Genomic DNA, 17,662 nt, shown 5'->3' on the forward strand with positions numbered 1-17,662 from the left:
ATCAGGGCAGCACATTCAGGGGCCAGGTCACTCAAGGCTCTGGGTTGGGGCTGGCCTGCGGGCCCTCCGTGGCTCCACCTACCCCCCAGGGCTCCCTGGGAAGAACAAGGGCCAGTGATGGGCCATGTGCTTTGTGCTGGCAGTGCCACCGCCCTCTGTCTGCCTGCAGGTCCCTGGCCCTGGGCCAGCAGTACACATCCCTGGGCTCACAGCCCCTGCTCTGCGGCTCCATCCCAGGCCTGGTCCCCAAGCAGCTGCGCTTCTGCCGGAATTACATTGAAATCATGCCCAGCGTGGCCGAGGGAGTGAAGTTGGGCATCCAGGAGTGCCAGCACCAGTTCCGGGGCCGCCGCTGGAACTGCACCACCATAGATGACAGCCTGGCCATCTTCGGTCCTGTCCTGGACAAAGGTACTGTCTCTGGGCCGGGTAGCAGGTGGGGGAGGGACCGGATAGGGGAGGGCAGCAGGTCGTGGTGACTCTTCCACGTCAGGGTGCCTCAGCTTTGGGCCCAGGGGTCCCCAGGGGATGGCCATGAAGCTGGTCAGGACCTGCAGGTGCCTCTAAAGTGGGTTGGCCCCCTCTGGACTGACCCAGACTGTCACCATGGCAGCCACACCTTCCCAGGTGCTGCTGGAGGGCAAGCAGCCTTGGGATGCTCTGCATCCTGAGATCCTAGGGCAGGACAGGGGGCCGTGGCCTCTGTCCTCACCCCCTCACAGTGAGGTGGGGAGGCTTTGATGTGAACATTTGTGACATCTTCCCAACACTGTGTTGAGCGCCATGCAAATCCAGCTTTTGGGTGAGGTGGGGAGCATCACCACCTCTGGGTCCCTCCCATATAGAAAATTCTGGAGCTGAGGAAACTGCCCGGTGCTAGTGGCACTGCATTGCCCCCAAGCATTTCTGTGAGAAGATTCTGCTGGATGTCCTGCCCCTGCACTCTGGATCTGCAGTGGAGGGCTAGAGGGTGTGCTGGCCTCGGGGTACCTTCCTCACCCTCCTGCAACCTGGGAGGCGAATCACCTGGTGCCTGAAATGATTGGCATTCACACAACTTGACTTGAAGCAAGACTAGGGGAGAGGGATGAGGGCGAAGGGGACTTTGGGGTGGTGAGTTCTGGGCTGAAGATGGGCAACTCTGAGGAATGGCAGTGTCCCGGAATTTAATGACCCCAGCTGGCCCCCTGGAGCCACCGCTCCTTTTCTGCGGCAACTTGAACCCTCCGGACCACCACCAAGGCTTTGCCACCCGACCTCTTGAGCCTGGCCCTCCCTTCTTTTACAAGAACTATATTTATAGCCAGAAGGAACAGGGATCTGAGAGCCAGGTGGATTTGGGGGTGGGGTGTGGGGTGGAGGATGAGGGGCACTGACCCTCTAGATTTTAGCACGCGGGGTGGGGTGGGGTGGGGGGAGCCCTTCACCTGGGCCTCTGCAGTGCTGGGTCCGTCTGACCTACCGGCCATTGTCAAGGGACAGAGGAGCAATTAGCGAATCAATGGATGATGATTCTGTTTACGCTTCTATTACCAAAGCTAATTATTCCTTGTTTACATAAAAGGTTTGGCCTCTAATTGGGGCCAAGTGGCGGCGGTTTGCATTTCAAACCTGATCTTGCCTGGCGTGTCCGTCTCACCGCCTTCCGGTGCCCCACCTCGGGCCAGGTAGCTCTTAATCAAGCAGCCTGGCGTCTAGACGCGCTCCCCAAAAAGCGAGGCTCGCCTGGTCGCTGCCACCCTCCTGGGACGTCTGGCGACGGAGCCGGGGCTCTGAGCGTACGGCCCGTCCGCGTCTGTGCTAAACGCTTCCAGGCACCGTTGCAGGCCTCGCACCTGCCTTCCTCTAAGTTGCGAGAGGGCGCTCGTGGGGGGGGGGGGTAGGGCGGAAACTCCGGAACTGGACCAAGCGGAGGCAGGCCCGGGAACAAGGCTCCACGCCGCCCGCGGGTGCGCCCGGGCCCCGCGTGGAGGGCCGGGGGCGGGGCGGGGCGGGGCGGGGCGGGGGCGGGGCCGCGGCCCGCAGGGGGCCCGCGCGGCAGCCGCGGGGCGGGGGTCGGCGGCCGGAAGGCGACGGGCCGGGGCGGCGGGGCGCGGGCGCGGGCGCGGGCGGGGCGGGGCGGGGCGGGGCGGCGCGGGCGGCCCCGAGGGCTCAGGCGGCTTGAAAGGGGCCCGAGCGCCGCCCCCCGCCGCGCCGCCCGGCCCCGCGCCCGCTGCGGCCGCCGCGCCATTCACACGCCCTCTGGCCGTTCGGCGCGGCGCGGCGCGGGGGCGGGGGCGGGGGGCGCCGCTTCAATGGGGATTTCGCGGGCCGGCGCCGGGGCCGGGGGCGCGGCCCGGCCGCGGGAGCCGCCCGTTGCTACGCGGTGGCGGCCGGCGCGGCGGCCCGGGCCCGGCGGCCGCATTATGCGGGTAATGCGGTGTGACACCGCGCGAACAAAGGCGGATTGAGCGGCCCAGCGGGCCCCGCCGGACGGGGACCGGCACAGCGGGGCTGTCAGCGCCGCTCCCAGGCTAATCCGCGCCCCGCCCCGCCGCCCCCGCCGCCCCCGCCGGCCCCGCCGCCCCCGCCGCCCCGGGGCTGGGAACCGAGCGCGGCCCGGGGTCCGGGCGCCGCCGCCGCCGCGAGAGGCCGCGGGCCCGGCCGGAAGCGAGGCGCGGGCGCTCGGCGGAGGGCGGGAGCTGCACCGGGCGAGGACAGCGCGGGGGGGGGGGGGCCTCGGGGCCTGCCCCGCCCCACCGGCCTCAGTCCGCGCGGCTTCGCGGGCTCGTGCGCCGTTGGGGCGGTCGGTGGAGGCGGGCCGGGCGGCCCCTCCGAGGTGGCCCCGCGGCCACCGCTCTCCCCTGTGTGCCCAGCCGGGCCGCGGCCCCTCTAGGCCTCTCTAGGTCACCTCCTGCCCCGGGTCCCTCGCCCGTCGGGAGGGAGAGCGGGGGACGGCAGGGGTCCCAGGCCTTGGCCCTCTGGCCCTCAATGTCTGCATCTGTAAAATGGGCCTATACTAAGACCTTCTGCCTCCCTGGGGGAGGACTAAATGGGATAAAGCCCATGAAGGGCAGACTCTGGCGCATACCGAGCGCTCCAAGGTGGCCATCAGTATCCTGAGGTGGGGGGGCAGCCCTGACGCCCTGGGGTCCCGTCCTGTGTCCTGTGTTCTGTCCTCCCGGTGGTGGCAGGGGGGGGCTCGGGAGCGTCCGCGGCAGAGGGAACTTACACCCCTGTTACAGAGTAACTGCGGCTCTCGGAAAGGAAGGGTCTGCCCAAGCGCCTCTAGGTGGGGGGCGGGGGGCCTCACCCCGCAGGCCTCGGGCTCTCGGAGTGGGAGGGCTGCGTTTGGGCAGCTGGAGGGCAGGAGGCCCCATCCCTTCAGCAACCTGCCGGGGCTGTACTTTCTGTGGCTGCTTTTACCAGGGTCAGCTCTGTGCTGGGCCAGGCGTCGAGGCCCTGGGTTAATCCGTTGGCTGCCCGGGCCTCAGTTTGCTCATCTGTAAAGCGGGGATACCTCAGAGGCTGGGCCAGCCCAAGGGGGTCAGAAGGGCACCTCGGTTCCTCCCTCTTTCCCCGCGGCTGGGGAGGTCGAGGCAGGGCGGCTGCGCCCCACGACCCGGCCTGAGCAATGCCCTCCCCGCAGCCACCCGCGAGTCGGCCTTCGTGCACGCCATCGCCTCGGCCGGCGTGGCCTTCGCCGTCACGCGCTCCTGCGCCGAGGGCACCTCCACCATCTGCGGCTGCGACTCGCATCACAAGGGGCCGCCCGGCGAGGGCTGGAAGTGGGGCGGCTGCAGCGAGGACGCCGACTTCGGGGTGCTCGTGTCCCGGGAGTTCGCGGATGCGCGGGAGAACAGGCCGGACGCACGCTCGGCCATGAACAAGCACAACAACGAGGCGGGCCGCACGGTGAGCCGCGACCGCCCTCGCCGGACACCACCCCCCTCCACCTACCCCTCGGACCCTGGCCCTGGCCCGCCCGGCTGGCCTCGCCCCGCCCTGCCCTTCTGGTGGCCCTAGTGCTGCCCGGGCTCCCTGCTCTCCTCCTTCCTCTGGCCTGGGCTTGGCCCCCACCCACACCCCACAATCACCCCTTCCGTTCCCCTTCCTCCCTGGGCTGTTCCCCGTCTGCGCCTGCCCAGGGATGCGTCAGCTCTGGCGCAGGTGCCCGCCGGCCGATGGGTGCTCTTGGGCTGCCTGGGCAGGGCTGCCTGGGCAGGGCTCTGGACACCGCTGGGCCTGGCTTTGAACTCAGCCTCCACCGCTTCCTCTGCTTGTTTGACGTAGGGCGAGTCACTTAAGCTCCCAGCCTCAGTTTCTCCATCTGTCAAACTAGGATCACAGTCCCTATTTCCTATAGCTTTGAGCAATGGCTGCGATTTCTGCCAATGCTTGGGGCTGTGAGGGGGCAGGAAACCATGGCCATCATCCTTTAGGTCCGTACCTTCGCCCCCAATCCATTCTCTTCTGACACCCGCTAGGAATAGAGAAGGCTCCAGGAATCGGGTGGGCAGGGGCAGAGAGGGAGGGCCTAGGTGGTGCTCCCAGGGGGGTTCGAGCCAGGGGCCACCCGCTACTCCTCTTCCCCAGACCATCCTGGACCACATGCACCTTAAATGCAAGTGCCACGGGCTGTCGGGCAGCTGCGAGGTCAAGACCTGCTGGTGGGCCCAACCCGACTTCCGCGCTATCGGCGACTTCCTCAAGGACAAGTATGACAGTGCCTCGGAGATGGTGGTGGAGAAGCACCGTGAATCCCGTGGCTGGGTGGAGACCCTCCGCGCCAAGTACGCGCTGTTCAAGCCGCCCACCGAGAGGGACCTGGTCTACTATGAGAACTCCCCCAACTTCTGCGAGCCCAATCCCGAGACGGGCTCCTTTGGCACCAGGGACCGGACTTGCAATGTCACCTCTCACGGCATCGATGGCTGCGACCTGCTGTGCTGTGGCCGTGGCCACAACACGAGGACGGAGAAGCGGAAGGAGAAATGCCACTGCATCTTCCACTGGTGCTGCTACGTGAGCTGCCAGGAGTGCATCCGCATCTACGACGTGCACACCTGCAAGTAGGGAGCCAGGTAGGGTGGCGCATTGGGGTGGGGGGGCCGGGGGGCCTCAGGACAGGGAACTGGGTTTGCCCACCTCTTCTTGACCACCCCACCTCTGTTTCTGAGCTGTCCAAGACACTCAAGTTTCCCCGGCCAAGATAGGAAGCCAGGATTTCCCCAGCTCCAGTGGGGATGGTCCCTGCGCCGCTTTTGGTGGCTTACACAAAGCACAGATCCCAGCTAGGTGTGTGTACACGAGACTGCAAGCAGTTGATTCACATGTACAAGTTAGTACACGGTGAGCCAGGCCAAATTTTTGCATGGCCACTGGCTGTCACTACTGAGCATCTGTGGAGGCAGAGTAGGGACACCTGACTTCTGGTCCCGAATTTGCCCTGTTCCACAAAGTCCCTAATTTCCTGTTCTTTCACTTCCAAGGGCCTCAGTTTTCTTACTGTAACCCGAGGGGGTTAAAATTGTTGAAATAGTTGGCCAGAGATCTTCTCTTTACCCCAGGGGCAGACCCCTTTTGCACCCACCTTGAACTTTCATGCCACTTTTTGCACAAGCATAAATCCTCCTGGCCTCGAGGAGGTGGGTGGGGGAAGCCGTGTATAAGCCCATATCCTGACAGATCTGAAGCTTGGGTGGAGCAGGGGCCACTCTTACTGAGTTTATGGAAGGGGATGGGGAGGAGGAGGGATTCAAGTTCAGAGTGCTGTCGGTGAGTAATCAAGGGATCAAAGGCAGGTGGATTATGTTCCCAAGCTTCCCAGAGGTGGCCTGCGTGGGAGACATGGGGCCTGGCCCTTGGATCCCTAGGTCCCCAGCATAGGGGAGGACTGACATAGGGTGGTCCTAGAGTCTTGGAGGTGGAAGGTGTGAGGCTGCTATGCCCTCTCTCCCTTTTCTCTACCCTGAGAAGGAGCCTAGTCTATAGAGCATGAGCCCTGGTCCAAGCTGCCACCACTTGCCACCCAGGTGACCCTGATGAGAGGATTTTTATAGATCTGCCTCCTTATCTATCATCCTCCTCAGAGAGGCTGTGGGGATGGTGCTTGGTTCATTGCAGAGAACCTACCTGCCTGGATCATCCCCCACTGCTGCCCCGGGACAGTGCAGGGGAGAGCACCCCACTGGGTGATGCAGTTCCACAGGGGCCATCTCAGCTGGTGGCACCTGACTACACTGTGTGGGGCTGGGGGTGGGGCCGGGCCTCTCTGAGGTGCGGAGGAACCCACATCGTGGGGAGAGCTCTGAGTGAGTTCATCTGGGAGGCCCCTCCGTGTAGCTCAAGTTATGACCTGGCGGGGACGGGGTCCAGAGAGGCAGTAGGAGGTACCACTTTCTTGGTGTCTGAATGGGCACAGTGTGGCCACTGGAGAGAGGACACAGCTCCACCACATACCAGCCATGGAAGCCCCAAGTCCAGGTTCCTCATCCGTACAGGGATGGTGAAAGCCTAACAGAAGTTTTATGAGGCTCAAGTGGGTTACCAGAGGTGAATGCCTCTCTGAATCTAAAACTAATAGAGTGATAAACGCCATCAGAGAGATGTGACACGAGGGTGTCATTTTCAGTGGGATGATGACACCATCTCACTTGCCCAATAAAACTTGGGCAAGTTTTATTTCCTGCTCCTCACAACAACTGAAAGGTCAGCGAGTATGAAAGAGCTCACCGGCTCGTTGTTAGCATGCCCACATGGGCAGAGGCCACATGGTGTCCCCAAGTAGGACATAGCTCTGGTCGCTCTAGAGGGAGCTGTGCGCTGGACATTTGTCTGGCTTACCCGTTACTAGAGTGAGGACACAGAGCTCGGGTCTCTGCCTCCAGAAAGTTTCACATGTGGGTCCTGCAGAGGCTACAGCAGCAGTAGCCCAGGCCCTATTGGTGGCTCTAGGGGGCTCTAGGGTGTCACTGAGTCAGACCCCGGCAGCTTGTTCCAGCACCTTCCCTCTCCAGGTCGGTAGCCAAGATAAGCCACCTGCAAAGCAGGGAAGGAGGTGCTGGTTTGACCTTCAGTGTCCAGAAAAGTCCCCTCCCCGTCACCCCTGTAATTAGTACTGATTCTAAAATGAATGAACAATCTTCGGCCATCTCTTCTCCCATTTCTGAAGTAGAATGGTATTTTCTCCAATCGTATAGAAAGTGCCACACAGACATGGTTTCAAAATGCCATATCCAGACAGACCGGGGAGTGGGGGGCTCCCCGGAGGCCCCTCCTTTCTGGTCACTGGAGCTCTTGCTCTGGGATAGCTGGAGGATTCTCTTCCAATGTGGTGCCCTTTTAACAAATTTATAACTTGTTGAGTGAGTCGGGGCAAGCTGTGGAGCGTCTCTGCACCTTGGTTCCCTCATTCGTGAACTGGGGGTGTTGTGTGCGCCAGAGGACCACCTGCTGGGCCCGGCACGTGGTCCAAGGAGGCAGCGGAGATTCCCAGGCCTAGCAGGGCTGACCTCCAAGAGCGACTTTCTCCGGGCACGCTGCCTGGTGTCGAGGCCCAGGCCCAAGATTGGCTGAGACCTGGTTACCTCTCTCCTCCTTCCAGCCACACTGACACTGCAGGCAAGATGGGAACTTTCGAGACAGGCTGATAGGAACGAGTGCCCTTCACACACTCGGTGGGGAGCCCCAGTCATAATGGCTTTGTTCCGTGGGAAGGCCAGAGATTCTCGGTCCTTCCCTGGTGGGGACAACATCTCTTCCATTGCCTGTAGCTCCTGTCCAGTGTCTCATGCTAATGACGGATGTCATACCTTGCAAGCAGCAGGTTCATTCCTTGTTACTGCGATGTTACGAGCACAGTGAACTGGAAAGGGCTCTCTCTCGACAGGACTCGGAGCCTGGCTGGCCTCACGTGCTGGATCTGTCACTAACTTGCTGCAAAACCTTGGCCATGTCCCTTTAATCTTGCTGAGCCTCAGTTTCTGCCCCTGTAAAATGGTCTTCCACTGGCCCGGCCAGCCCCCGAGGAGTGGAAGGATGATTGGGAAAGCCCATGAAAGCGCTTTGGGCCTCGAATCCTTTGTGAGATGTGAATATACAATACAGTGAGAGGTACACATTGGTGCTGCCTGAGAAGGAATTATTCATCATTAATTACTTAAAAAAAAAGATTTTATTTCTTTGAGAGAGAGAGAGTGAGCATGAGAGAGAGAACAGAAGCACCGGGGATGGGCAGAGGGAGAAACAGACTCCCCGCCGAGCAGGGACCTCCCCCCCCACCCCCCGCCCCTGCAATGTGGGGCCCAATCCCAGGATCCTGGGTCCATGACCTGAGCTGAAGGCAGATGCTTAACGGACTGAGGCATCCAGGCGCCCTTTTAAAAATACTTTTTAAAAAAGATTTTAATTGTTTATGAAGGCTGTGTTTATTTTTTTTAATTATTTTTTTTAAAGGTTTTTCTTTATTTGAGATAGAGAGAAGGCAGGAGCGGGGCACAATTACGTAGCTGGGCTCCGGTGTGGACTCACTATCAAGCCACTGGTGTGACAGAAACGCCCGGCGCAGGGTCCACTGGAGTTGGGAGCGGGCCTGGCGGGGTCCTCAGGGTCGCCTGCTGGCCGCCGCCCCCCACTCCTGCTGCTGGGGGGCTTGGGACCCGAGTCCTGGCTGCTAGAGCCCTCCTGTTCCCTGGGATCACGAGCCCTTCCCCAGCGGCAGACCCCGAGCGGAGGAGGGGGCACGGGGCAGCCAGCACGCTCGGGTCCCCAGGGACGCGGCCTGGCCTGGGTCTCGGCGTCCCAGCGGGGGGCCTCCCCAGAAAGCAGCCCCGGCTCTCATTCTTGCCCTTGGCTTTGCAGGGGGCACTGGGAACGGGTGAAGCGAGCGGCTGGGCAGATGCGCCGGAGCCGGCTCGGCCGCCCCGCAGCACGACGGCCCGCACGGACTGTGGCCGACCGACGCCCGCGGTCAGCGCCTGGACCCGCCCGGCCGCGGGAGGCCTCCCCGCCCTCTCCCTCGTTTCTCGCCCTGCTCTGGATGGTGTGTGGTTCTCAAAGAAGGGGCTTTCTTTTTAGTTCTCTAGGGTCTGATAGGAACAGACCCCAGGCTTATCTTTGCACATGTTAAAGAAATAAAAATGGAAAAAAAAAATTCTCCTCCGACACAACAGGCCGGGCCGCCGCAGCCGTGGCTGGCGGCGAAGACCCCGCCAGGGACACGCCAGCTGCCCGCGATGGGACTTCGCGCAGGCGGGAGCCCGGCTGCCGTCTCCTCCGCACCGCCTCGCGCGGACAGGAGCCTGGGCTGGCGAGGACCGAGCGGCAGGAGCCGGAGCCGTGACGTGAGCGCCCGTGGGCCCCGGGCCCGTCGAGCGGCGCCGCGGCCCTCCCAGTCCCGTGTGCTCTGCACCGAGGCTCTGGCCCGCGCAGCCCGAGCGCCCGTCCGTTGCCAGTCGGGGGTGTCTGCCAGGAACGCGGTGCAGGGCTTGTGTTTTGTTTTGTTTTGTTCTTTTTGTTTTGTTTTGTTTCTTAAGAGTCGGACCCGATGTAAATAGGTTACGTTGAGGGCGGGCGGCGAGCCTTCGGCAGCTCCTTGGCTTCCTGGGGAAAGCCGCGGGGTCTCGGGGGCCAAGGTCGGTCCGTCCGGGCCGCTCGGCGCAGGCCGTCCAGGAAACAGCTCCAGGGCCAGCGGCTGCCAGGCTAGTCCCCCCGGGAGAAGCCCGACCTGGGGCCGCCGACGGGGTGGCGGCCTCCCCCTGCAGCTCCGATTTGGTGACGTGTAGAGCGGGAGGCCGGAGGCCAAACGTGATTCCTTCTTTCCGCTCCCATAGAGACACGGCTTCCAGCCTCCTCCTCCTCCTCCTCCTCTGGACTGTGCGGGTGAGGGACATGCAGAGTGTTGAGCACACACCTTCGGGCCCCACCGTGTGCAGACGGAGCGCCCGTGCACGCAGTCCCCAAGGATCAGGAGGAGGCGTTGGGGAGATGCCGGGGCAGGGGCGCAAGCTGTCACTTGCTCCCTCGGGTAGAGCCTCCTGCGGCTGAGCTCCCCTGGCTGCACGCTGGTCCCCGCGGGCGTCCTGCATAGAGGCCAGCGGGTGTGACAGGACGGATCGACGCAACAGCTCTGTCTTAGGGAGAGCCAGGAAGGAGAGAGGCAGCCGCGGTAGAGACTAGAACAAAGTTGTTCCTTCTTTTTGCCCCTCCTCTCTCTGGTCTGCCTAACACTGACCTACGGTACCAGGTCAAGTGACCTTGCTGCTTGCTCCGGCAGGCTTGGCAGGACCATCTAGAAGCCATGCCTGCCCTCTTGAACCTGCTGGCAGCGAGCCCTGCTAAAGATACACATCCCATCCCCTCTCCGGAGAGTCGGAAATGCCCCTCCCCATCTCACCTTAGACTAAAGAGTTTTAAATCATGTCAACAGGATAATGCTTGCTTTATGTGAGAATTATTTCAGCAGAATGGATACAAATTTTCAGAACCGTCTTTTCATATCTATGTATTCTATATTAAAAGTGATAAAGTCATGTTTCTGGGGCGTATTCAAGTAGCTGACAAGTAATTATTTAATAATAGTACACTGAGCACATTGTAATTATTCTCGCCGTAGTCAGGTAATAGTATCCAACAGAAATTTCCTACCGACCTGCTGTATCCAAAGTTTTGTAAAAAGTTGTAGAAGTTGTTGATCTTTTTGATTTTATATTCAAAAAGTCTCTTTTTATAAATATTATTTATTATACAATGTATATACCTTTGAGTTAACTAAGATTATATATTATATAAATATATATATATTTGGAGAAAATATATTTCATCATGCAGTTTTTTTCTGTTAAGTCATTAAAGAGAAGGTAAACAAACTTAAAATGGATACATTGTACAATGTGTGGAGTTTCCAGGTTAATGCTCAGGAGGTCAAGAATATCCAAATCTGGATGTGGAGGCCTCAACTCACACCCTTACGTTAGTGGCCCAGAGTAAAGCCGTTCCCTCTGTTCTCCGAGCAGGATCATCTCTGACGTCATGGACAGTGGGCCTCATCTCCTGTAGGGCTTTCTTACAGGCTTGCTTTGTTCTAAGTCAGTATCTAACAATTCCCAGTGCTGGGAGTGAGTGGTTGGGGCAGTAGCTCCTTTTCCTAGACTCTAGCACTTCCACTGCACACATGAATGTCACAGACACTCAAAGATGTGGCTCAAGGCCAACAGACCACGGGGTTGGTTAATCCTTTCCGCACCCATGTTTTCAACTCCATTTATTGGGAAAATAGGATTTGTTCTATTGAAAATGAAAGCCGACTGGAAGTGGCTCATCCATCCCCTGCTAGCTAAGCTGTAGAAGGGATAGGTTGGTCAGGAAGAAGAAATGGTATGCCCTGGCCTCTGGGTGGCCTGGGACAGGTGTCCTTTGAAATTGGAGGTTGGGCAGAAAAGACTCAGCAGTGGCACGCTCTGGGAAGGGCATCCTCTCCTTGGACCGCTGCTTCAAAAGGACTCACCCGAAGCTCACAAGCAATGCCCTCTCGACAATGAGGGGCAATAACTCGGCTTTATGATGATACACAATCCTTTGGTCTTCAGATCTACCCATAGAATGTCACCTTCAGTTTATGTAGCACAGCTAAAATGCTTTTTCTTTCTCCTGATTTCCCTTTATTAGAAGCAAATCTTCTCTCACTGCATAGAAAAAATATATAAATAAAGCTGTCTGCCTTGTGCGCTGGCGATGGGCTGTCTTGGGCTCCATTCAGACCTCCAACCTTAGATTAGGAATGGCTACTAGAAGTTCATGAACTTTACTGTGCCTTTCATGTGTTTTTATTTCGTCCCTGAAAAGGTTAAAACACAAAAATGGTGGTACCGGCTGTGCAAGGAATTATATGAGGAACGTAGACAGAAATCTCCCTATCTATAGCCCTGCTCATCTTGTACTTCACTTTGACATAAAACTAATACTCATCTACCCTAGCATCCTGGGTACTTTTTTTTTTTTTCAATCTATAAGATTGCCAAACATTTAAATGGTCCCTATTCATACTTAGCAAGGCCATTTGTAATCCTATGATTAATTATATTCTATGATTAAAGAGAACACAGTTTATTGCAGTGCTTGAACATTCAGTTTCTCCCAAAGTATAAAATACTAATAAACATCTAAAAACAAGAGGAAGCTAAAAAAAAAAAAAATCCAAAAGAAAGGAAATGGGAAAATCTCTTTCAAAGCAGTATTTTATGAAAAAAAGCAGGGAAGAGAGTGCATGAGTTCAAGGCTGGGGAAGGAGGTACAAATAAATAAAGGCAAAGGAAAGGCAGAGAAAAATAGGGGAAGAGATGATGGGGAAATGATTCTAGGTGGATCTAGTGACAGATCCAGTGATCTAGTGGTCCCTCCATGCCGGCCTTGGGTGTATGGATGGACACATTAGCTGTGGCTGATCAACACACACTTGGAGTTAATGCAGCAAAATGATGGTAGCTACACTTAGCTTGACAGAGAACTCTCGAGGAAGCAGAGAATTACCCTACCATTAATCTTATACTCCCAAGAGAGTGTGACAAAGTCAGTTGTGTGGAGACTGTATGCTGGGGAAATTTCAAATATGAGTCCTCCTTGTACATCCTGCCTTCATGGTTTAGGATTCTTGCCCATCACAGGCACTCTGTAGAGCATCATGATGCCCTGGTGCCTGCACAGCACACGCCCTCTGTGGGCTCGGCTCCAGGGCTCAGTCACAGCACTGCTTGCCAGTGGAGAAGAAACTTTAGATCATTTTGCAATAACTTCTGAAATGTACATGCTTTTTTGAACTTTCATCCACACCTTCCCAGTGTCTTCTTTGAAGAGGCTTATGAATCAAGCGGCCAGGTGAGGAACAGGAAATCTTGCTTTTACCTTCTGTGCTTGGCTGGCTTGGTTGTTTATCGCTGACTCAGTGCTTCAAGTCTATTTACCAGGATTTGATTATTACACACGAATCTACTCCATAACTTGCTAAAACTTAAAAAAGAGGCTGTTCACTGTAATTTTTAGCACAAGAAAAGACAGCCTTAAAGCAACTGTCTCAGATTTTAGCCACCATTATAGTTTTTGTCATATATATATATATATATATATATATATATATATATATATACACACACACACAAAGATTCTATTTGTTAGAGAGAGAAAGAGAGCAGGAGCAGGGGGAAAAGGAGAGGGAGAGCCAGGCTTCCTGCTAAGCAGGGAGCCTGACGTGGACCTCAATCCCAGAACCCTGTGATCATGACCCCGAGCCAAAGGCAGAAACTCAACTGACTGAGCCACCCAGGCACCCCTCTGTTATATATTTTTAAAGGTATTTCAGTGAGGACATACAAATACAGAAAGGATGAGATAATTTCCTTTTTTGAGGTTTTAATTACGGCTTCTGACAAAAACTAGACTGTTCATAGTGCATCTATATATGAAGAAATCTAAGGCAGCAGCTGGCTGGAGTCTCCTTTGCTTTGTCACTAGGCCTGTGATGTCATACGCTCTCTCGCTCTCTGTACAGCACGGCTTTGAAGAGCACTGGAATAGCTTCAAGACTCCAGATTCCCAAGGCTTCGGGGTCCCCCTAGGAGATGTGGACAATTCCTGGGGAGCTGACCTCTTCACACTGAGTCTTGCTGATTCTCTGAGCTGCCTTTCGTCCTAACCTGATCCAACTCTAAGGATCGAGCTTTTAGGCTAAGATCTGATAGCTCAGAAAAATGCAAAAAGGATTCCAAAATAAAACATGTGAAGAAATGCCACTGAGAGTGTCTGAATCCTTTGGTTTGTACATTTCAAAGGAATAATTTTAACCGAGAAACAATTTTCCTTTCTGGATTATTACTAACCCATTTATGGCTTTGGTAGGCTTCAGTTTAATAAGGTGGAAATAAGGAAAATAAGTTATGAAGGTTCTTATTGTGCATTAACTCTTGAAAATACGTTATTGATGTATTTTTCTTTTCAAAGGATTATACTTACTATATAATGAAAACCAGATTCTTAAATAAAAATCCTCCATCTCCTCAGGCTAGTTAAAACAAAGAGAGGCTTTTCTGAGCCCTCTCTTCTTCACACATTCCTATCCGTTATGTATGTTGTTTTGTAAAAAACACTGGTCCACAGAATATTTTCAAGTGTAGATACTCTTTATTGCATTCCTTCATTTGCATGAAACAATATATTTATATTTTCCAATATAGTTTTGGACAAAACACAAAGACATGAACCTCATTTAATGAGAGCCATAAGTTAATACAGTGTGTGTAGCTTTCTGGGAGGAGAAAAGAGGCAAGTTGCACGGCAGGTCAGGGGACCCGGGGTACTGGCCATCAGGGATCACAGAATTACACAATACAAAAAAAATCAACTTTTTAAAAAGCCACAAAATAAGCTAGGGATGAAAGCCCAAAACGAAGTAGAGATGACATGGAAGTCAACCAAAAATATACAGATGGCAGAATCTGGAGATAATCTGCCGTCTACCATATAGGACAAATGACAGAGCTACACCCAAGTGCCACTGTGGCCACAAGCCTCACGAATGACGTGAAGCACCATCAGGTGGTTGCTGACTGCTCATCCCTGCACCTGAAGCTGGAGTCAGGAGAGAGTGGTGTGCTCCGTAAGTCTCATCACAGATATGATGACCTGATTCGTTCTTCCTGACTCAGATAGAAAACAAACATCACTGGTTCTCCTTCCCTTTGGAAGAAACGTGTAGAGGGGAAAGGAAGTGTGTTAAATGTACTGGAATGGATGTTAAAAGACTCAGGGTGAGGGTCAGAAAGCTGTTTCTTCTGGAGAATAGTGTTTTATTTTGGTGCTAGATAGCACAGAGAGTTTGAAATAAAGGAAGAATAAATTCTAAGTCATTAAGCTGACGAAGAAGGAAAATGGTGAAACTAATAATAAGCCTTTATTATAAAGTTGTTTCCCATTTAGAATTAGACACTAAGTGCTGAGAGGTTTATAAATGACTTTACTTAATGACTTCTTTCTGTTTAGGGGTGTATGCTTTCGCCATATAGGTCTTTCCCAAATCATAAGCAACAGCCAACACAGTAATGATCAGACTTCCTATTAAGAAAGACCTCCTGACTGCAACTTGGAAACCTCTTTGAAAATGAGAACAGTGTCTTGGAAATTCAGAGTCCTGTTTCTTCAGGCAAAGATAACAACCAGTTTTTTGGGAGAACCTTTAACAAAATACCCAAGCACATTTAGTGTTCACACAGGCAAGTTGTAAGACGAATCCATACCTCTAGTCACTGTTCCATTTATATCTAGAAAGTCTTACTTCTAACAGGCCAAATATTGTCTTGCCAATATCATTACAATTTATTGGTAGTTTTTGGGTGGTGATGGTGATAGGGAGCTTAAAATGTGTAGTGTTCACTAGTGCAGCATATCTCCCACACTTAAAGACTGAGAAAGAAGGAATTAGATTGCACAGAGAGATAAGCATAGCATTCTAGAGCAAATCTGTACCTTCCACAAAACAGCAGAATATCTGAGTAAGCACAAGGAAGGGAGTTTTATTGCACTAATCATGCAGAGTGAGCACATGTTGAAGGTAAGGAACATTTCACTTTGTCCAGGATCTTGAGTAAGCTGAGTGAAGATCCCAGGCCATCTTCACCTTGGTCACTTCCCTTGGTCACTGTGTGTGTGCAAAGAGTCCATTTTCAAAGTCCAGGGGGCTACTGAAAAAGAAATATCCAAAACAAGGAAACAAATGAGGGTCAACGAAAAACCATTTATCACAAAATCACTAAAAGCTTCTTAATGGTTTTTCTACATTTACTATGCATTTGCTATTAGATAAGCATTTCACAAAAAAGAAAATGATCATAGCCCCATGCATTTAAAAGCAGGTTCCAATAAATATGTACCATCGAGTTTTTTCCTGCATTGTGACAAGGAAGTTTTGCGAAGCAGGACAAGGAGAGCAAACCAACAGTACAACCAGTTTCCTTGCTTGGTCTCTCAGACCTACAACACAGTGAAGAATGCTAATAAATGGAAACAAAGTTGTCCAAGAAAGGTTGAGAATTCAAATGTATATGTACTGCATAGCAAGGCTTAGAATAGGTGCTGGGATTTAACAGAGTAGTAAGTCTGGTTGATGGTCTTAAGTGTTGTGTGTACTTACGCTCCTTCTTCTCTTAAGAGGGCCAAGAATTTTCTTACACGGTATTCAGGATCCATCTAAATACATCAGAAGAAATAAAGAAGACGGGTTAATGGCACCTTCTAATAACTATCTACTTCATGCCAAGGAAATGCTTGGTTTCATACTTCCTCCACCAGTACTTTGCTGAGTCATAGAAATATGTCACCTGCTCCCTGACCAGTATTCTGATACACAGTGAAGCAGATTACATCATTCAAGAGGAGTGAACAGGATTTCCTTCACAGAGAATCGCTGTACATGAGGTTCCAAAGGACCCAGCTGGTCATTCCCAGGCACCTCAGCTGAGTGCCCTCCTTAGCTAGTGCTGTGTGAGGAGGCAGTATGTCTGAAAGGATACATGTGAGACCAGACAGTGGCTGTACATGTGGGTTCAAGGGACATCCAAGTCATAGGACTCATCTGGTGTATAAAAGTGAGACCAATTTAAACCAATTGAGGTTAATTAAATGACTTTTAGTAGCTTATTAACTCTTCATGACTGACACGTTAGCTTTTCTTCACCTTAGTCTCCCATGCATAGTTTCTTCTTTGCAATTAATGAAAAAAAAAAAACACAACAACAACAAAACAGTGTTAAAAGGGGATCCCTGGGTGGCGCAGCGGTTTGGCGCCTGCCTTTGGCCCAGGGCACGATCCTGGAGACCCGGGACCGAATCCCACATCGGGCTCCCGGTGCATGGAGCCTGCTTCTCCCTCCGCCTGTGTCTCTGCCTCTCTCTCTCTGTGACTATCATAAATAAAAATAAAAAAAATAAAAAAGTAAAAAAAAAGAAGAGTGGGGCTGAATCCCCTAACATGGCCCCTAGATAAGCTGGGTTTCCCATGACAGAAAAGCATCATGTTAGTGGAGCCTGGCTGGCTCAGTCCATGGCGCATGTGACTCTTGATCTTGGGGTTGTGGGTTTGAGCCCCATGTTGGGTGTAGAGGTTACTTAAAAATAGAATCATAAAAAAAAAAAAAAAGGCATCACAAGTCTAGGAGAAGATGGGGAATTTTGGTTCAGGGGCCAAGTTTAGGATATTACTAATTCTTTATTTTCCTTTTATATTCATATGTATACTATGTATACTAATTTGTTAAATTATATTTTGTTCTTATTGGTATACCAGAGATTTAAAGTTATCTAAAAAATGATCATTAAAAACATCTTTAATTCTTTAAGATGAATTTTTATTGTCAGAAACATACCTAACTTTTAAAAAATGTTCCAGGGCAGGAGTCTGTTTCCCAAGAGGGAACTCCCTGCCCTCCAGGAATAGCTTTCAAATGTCGGTGCAGCTGTGGGTAATGTGCAATTGGATTCCCCCTCAACCAGGTTTTTTTTTTTTTTTTTTTTTTTTTGGTAAAGATTTCTTCTCTTCTATCCCAGAAAAACACTGAACAGAAGTTTCAAATGTATCAAAGTTAAGAGGTCAGACTACAAAGGACCAAGAAAAAGTGTGAATAGCTAACAAAAGAAACAT

At 53.3% G+C, this 17,662-nt stretch overlaps 2 protein-coding genes across 4 annotated transcripts in view; one reads left to right on the forward strand and one right to left on the reverse strand.

The window, feature by feature from the left end:
- Positions 1–284: 284 nt before the first annotated feature.
- Positions 285–10,511, forward strand: WNT3 (Wnt family member 3). Its single transcript, XM_041726838.1, has 5 exons — positions 285–411; positions 1,884–1,949; positions 3,629–3,894; positions 4,576–5,063; positions 8,842–10,511. The coding sequence occupies exons 1-4, from the start codon at positions 285–287 to the stop codon at positions 5,053–5,055; spliced, it is 939 nt and encodes a 312-aa protein (XP_041582772.1). The 3' UTR covers positions 5,056–5,063; positions 8,842–10,511.
- A 3,620-nt stretch (positions 10,512–14,131) lies between these two features.
- NSF (N-ethylmaleimide sensitive factor, vesicle fusing ATPase) overlaps positions 14,132–17,662 on the reverse strand; it is a 149,605-nt gene continuing 146,074 nt past the window's right edge. For 2 of the 3 annotated variants that reach the window (XM_041726120.1, XM_041726121.1), the window contains exons 20-21: positions 16,157–16,212; positions 15,807–15,996 (exon numbers count right to left, since the gene is read on the reverse strand). In XM_041726120.1, coding sequence (XP_041582054.1) covers positions 15,822–15,996; positions 16,157–16,212 — 231 coding nt within the window. In that variant the 3' untranslated portion in view covers positions 15,807–15,821. Of the gene's footprint in view, positions 15,708–15,806; positions 15,997–16,156; positions 16,213–17,662 lie in introns of those variants that run through there. The other variant, XM_041726122.1, reaches the window with a different exon arrangement.

This window comes from Vulpes lagopus, chromosome 12, assembly GCF_018345385.1.
Source record: "Vulpes lagopus strain Blue_001 chromosome 12, ASM1834538v1, whole genome shotgun sequence".
NCBI lineage: Eukaryota > Metazoa > Chordata > Mammalia > Carnivora > Canidae > Vulpes > Vulpes lagopus.

Coding starts and splice junctions, on each gene's coding strand:
- WNT3 (XM_041726838.1), top strand. CDS start 285: ATGCCCAGCGTGGCCGAGGGAGTGAAGTTGGGCATCCAGGAGTGCCAG. Junction 412..1,883: donor CGGTCCTGTCCTGGACAAAG/GTACTGTCTCTG, acceptor GGGGGGGGGTAG/GGCGGAAACTCCGGAACTGG. Junction 3,895..4,575: donor ACAACGAGGCGGGCCGCACG/GTGAGCCGCGAC, acceptor CCTCTTCCCCAG/ACCATCCTGGACCACATGCA.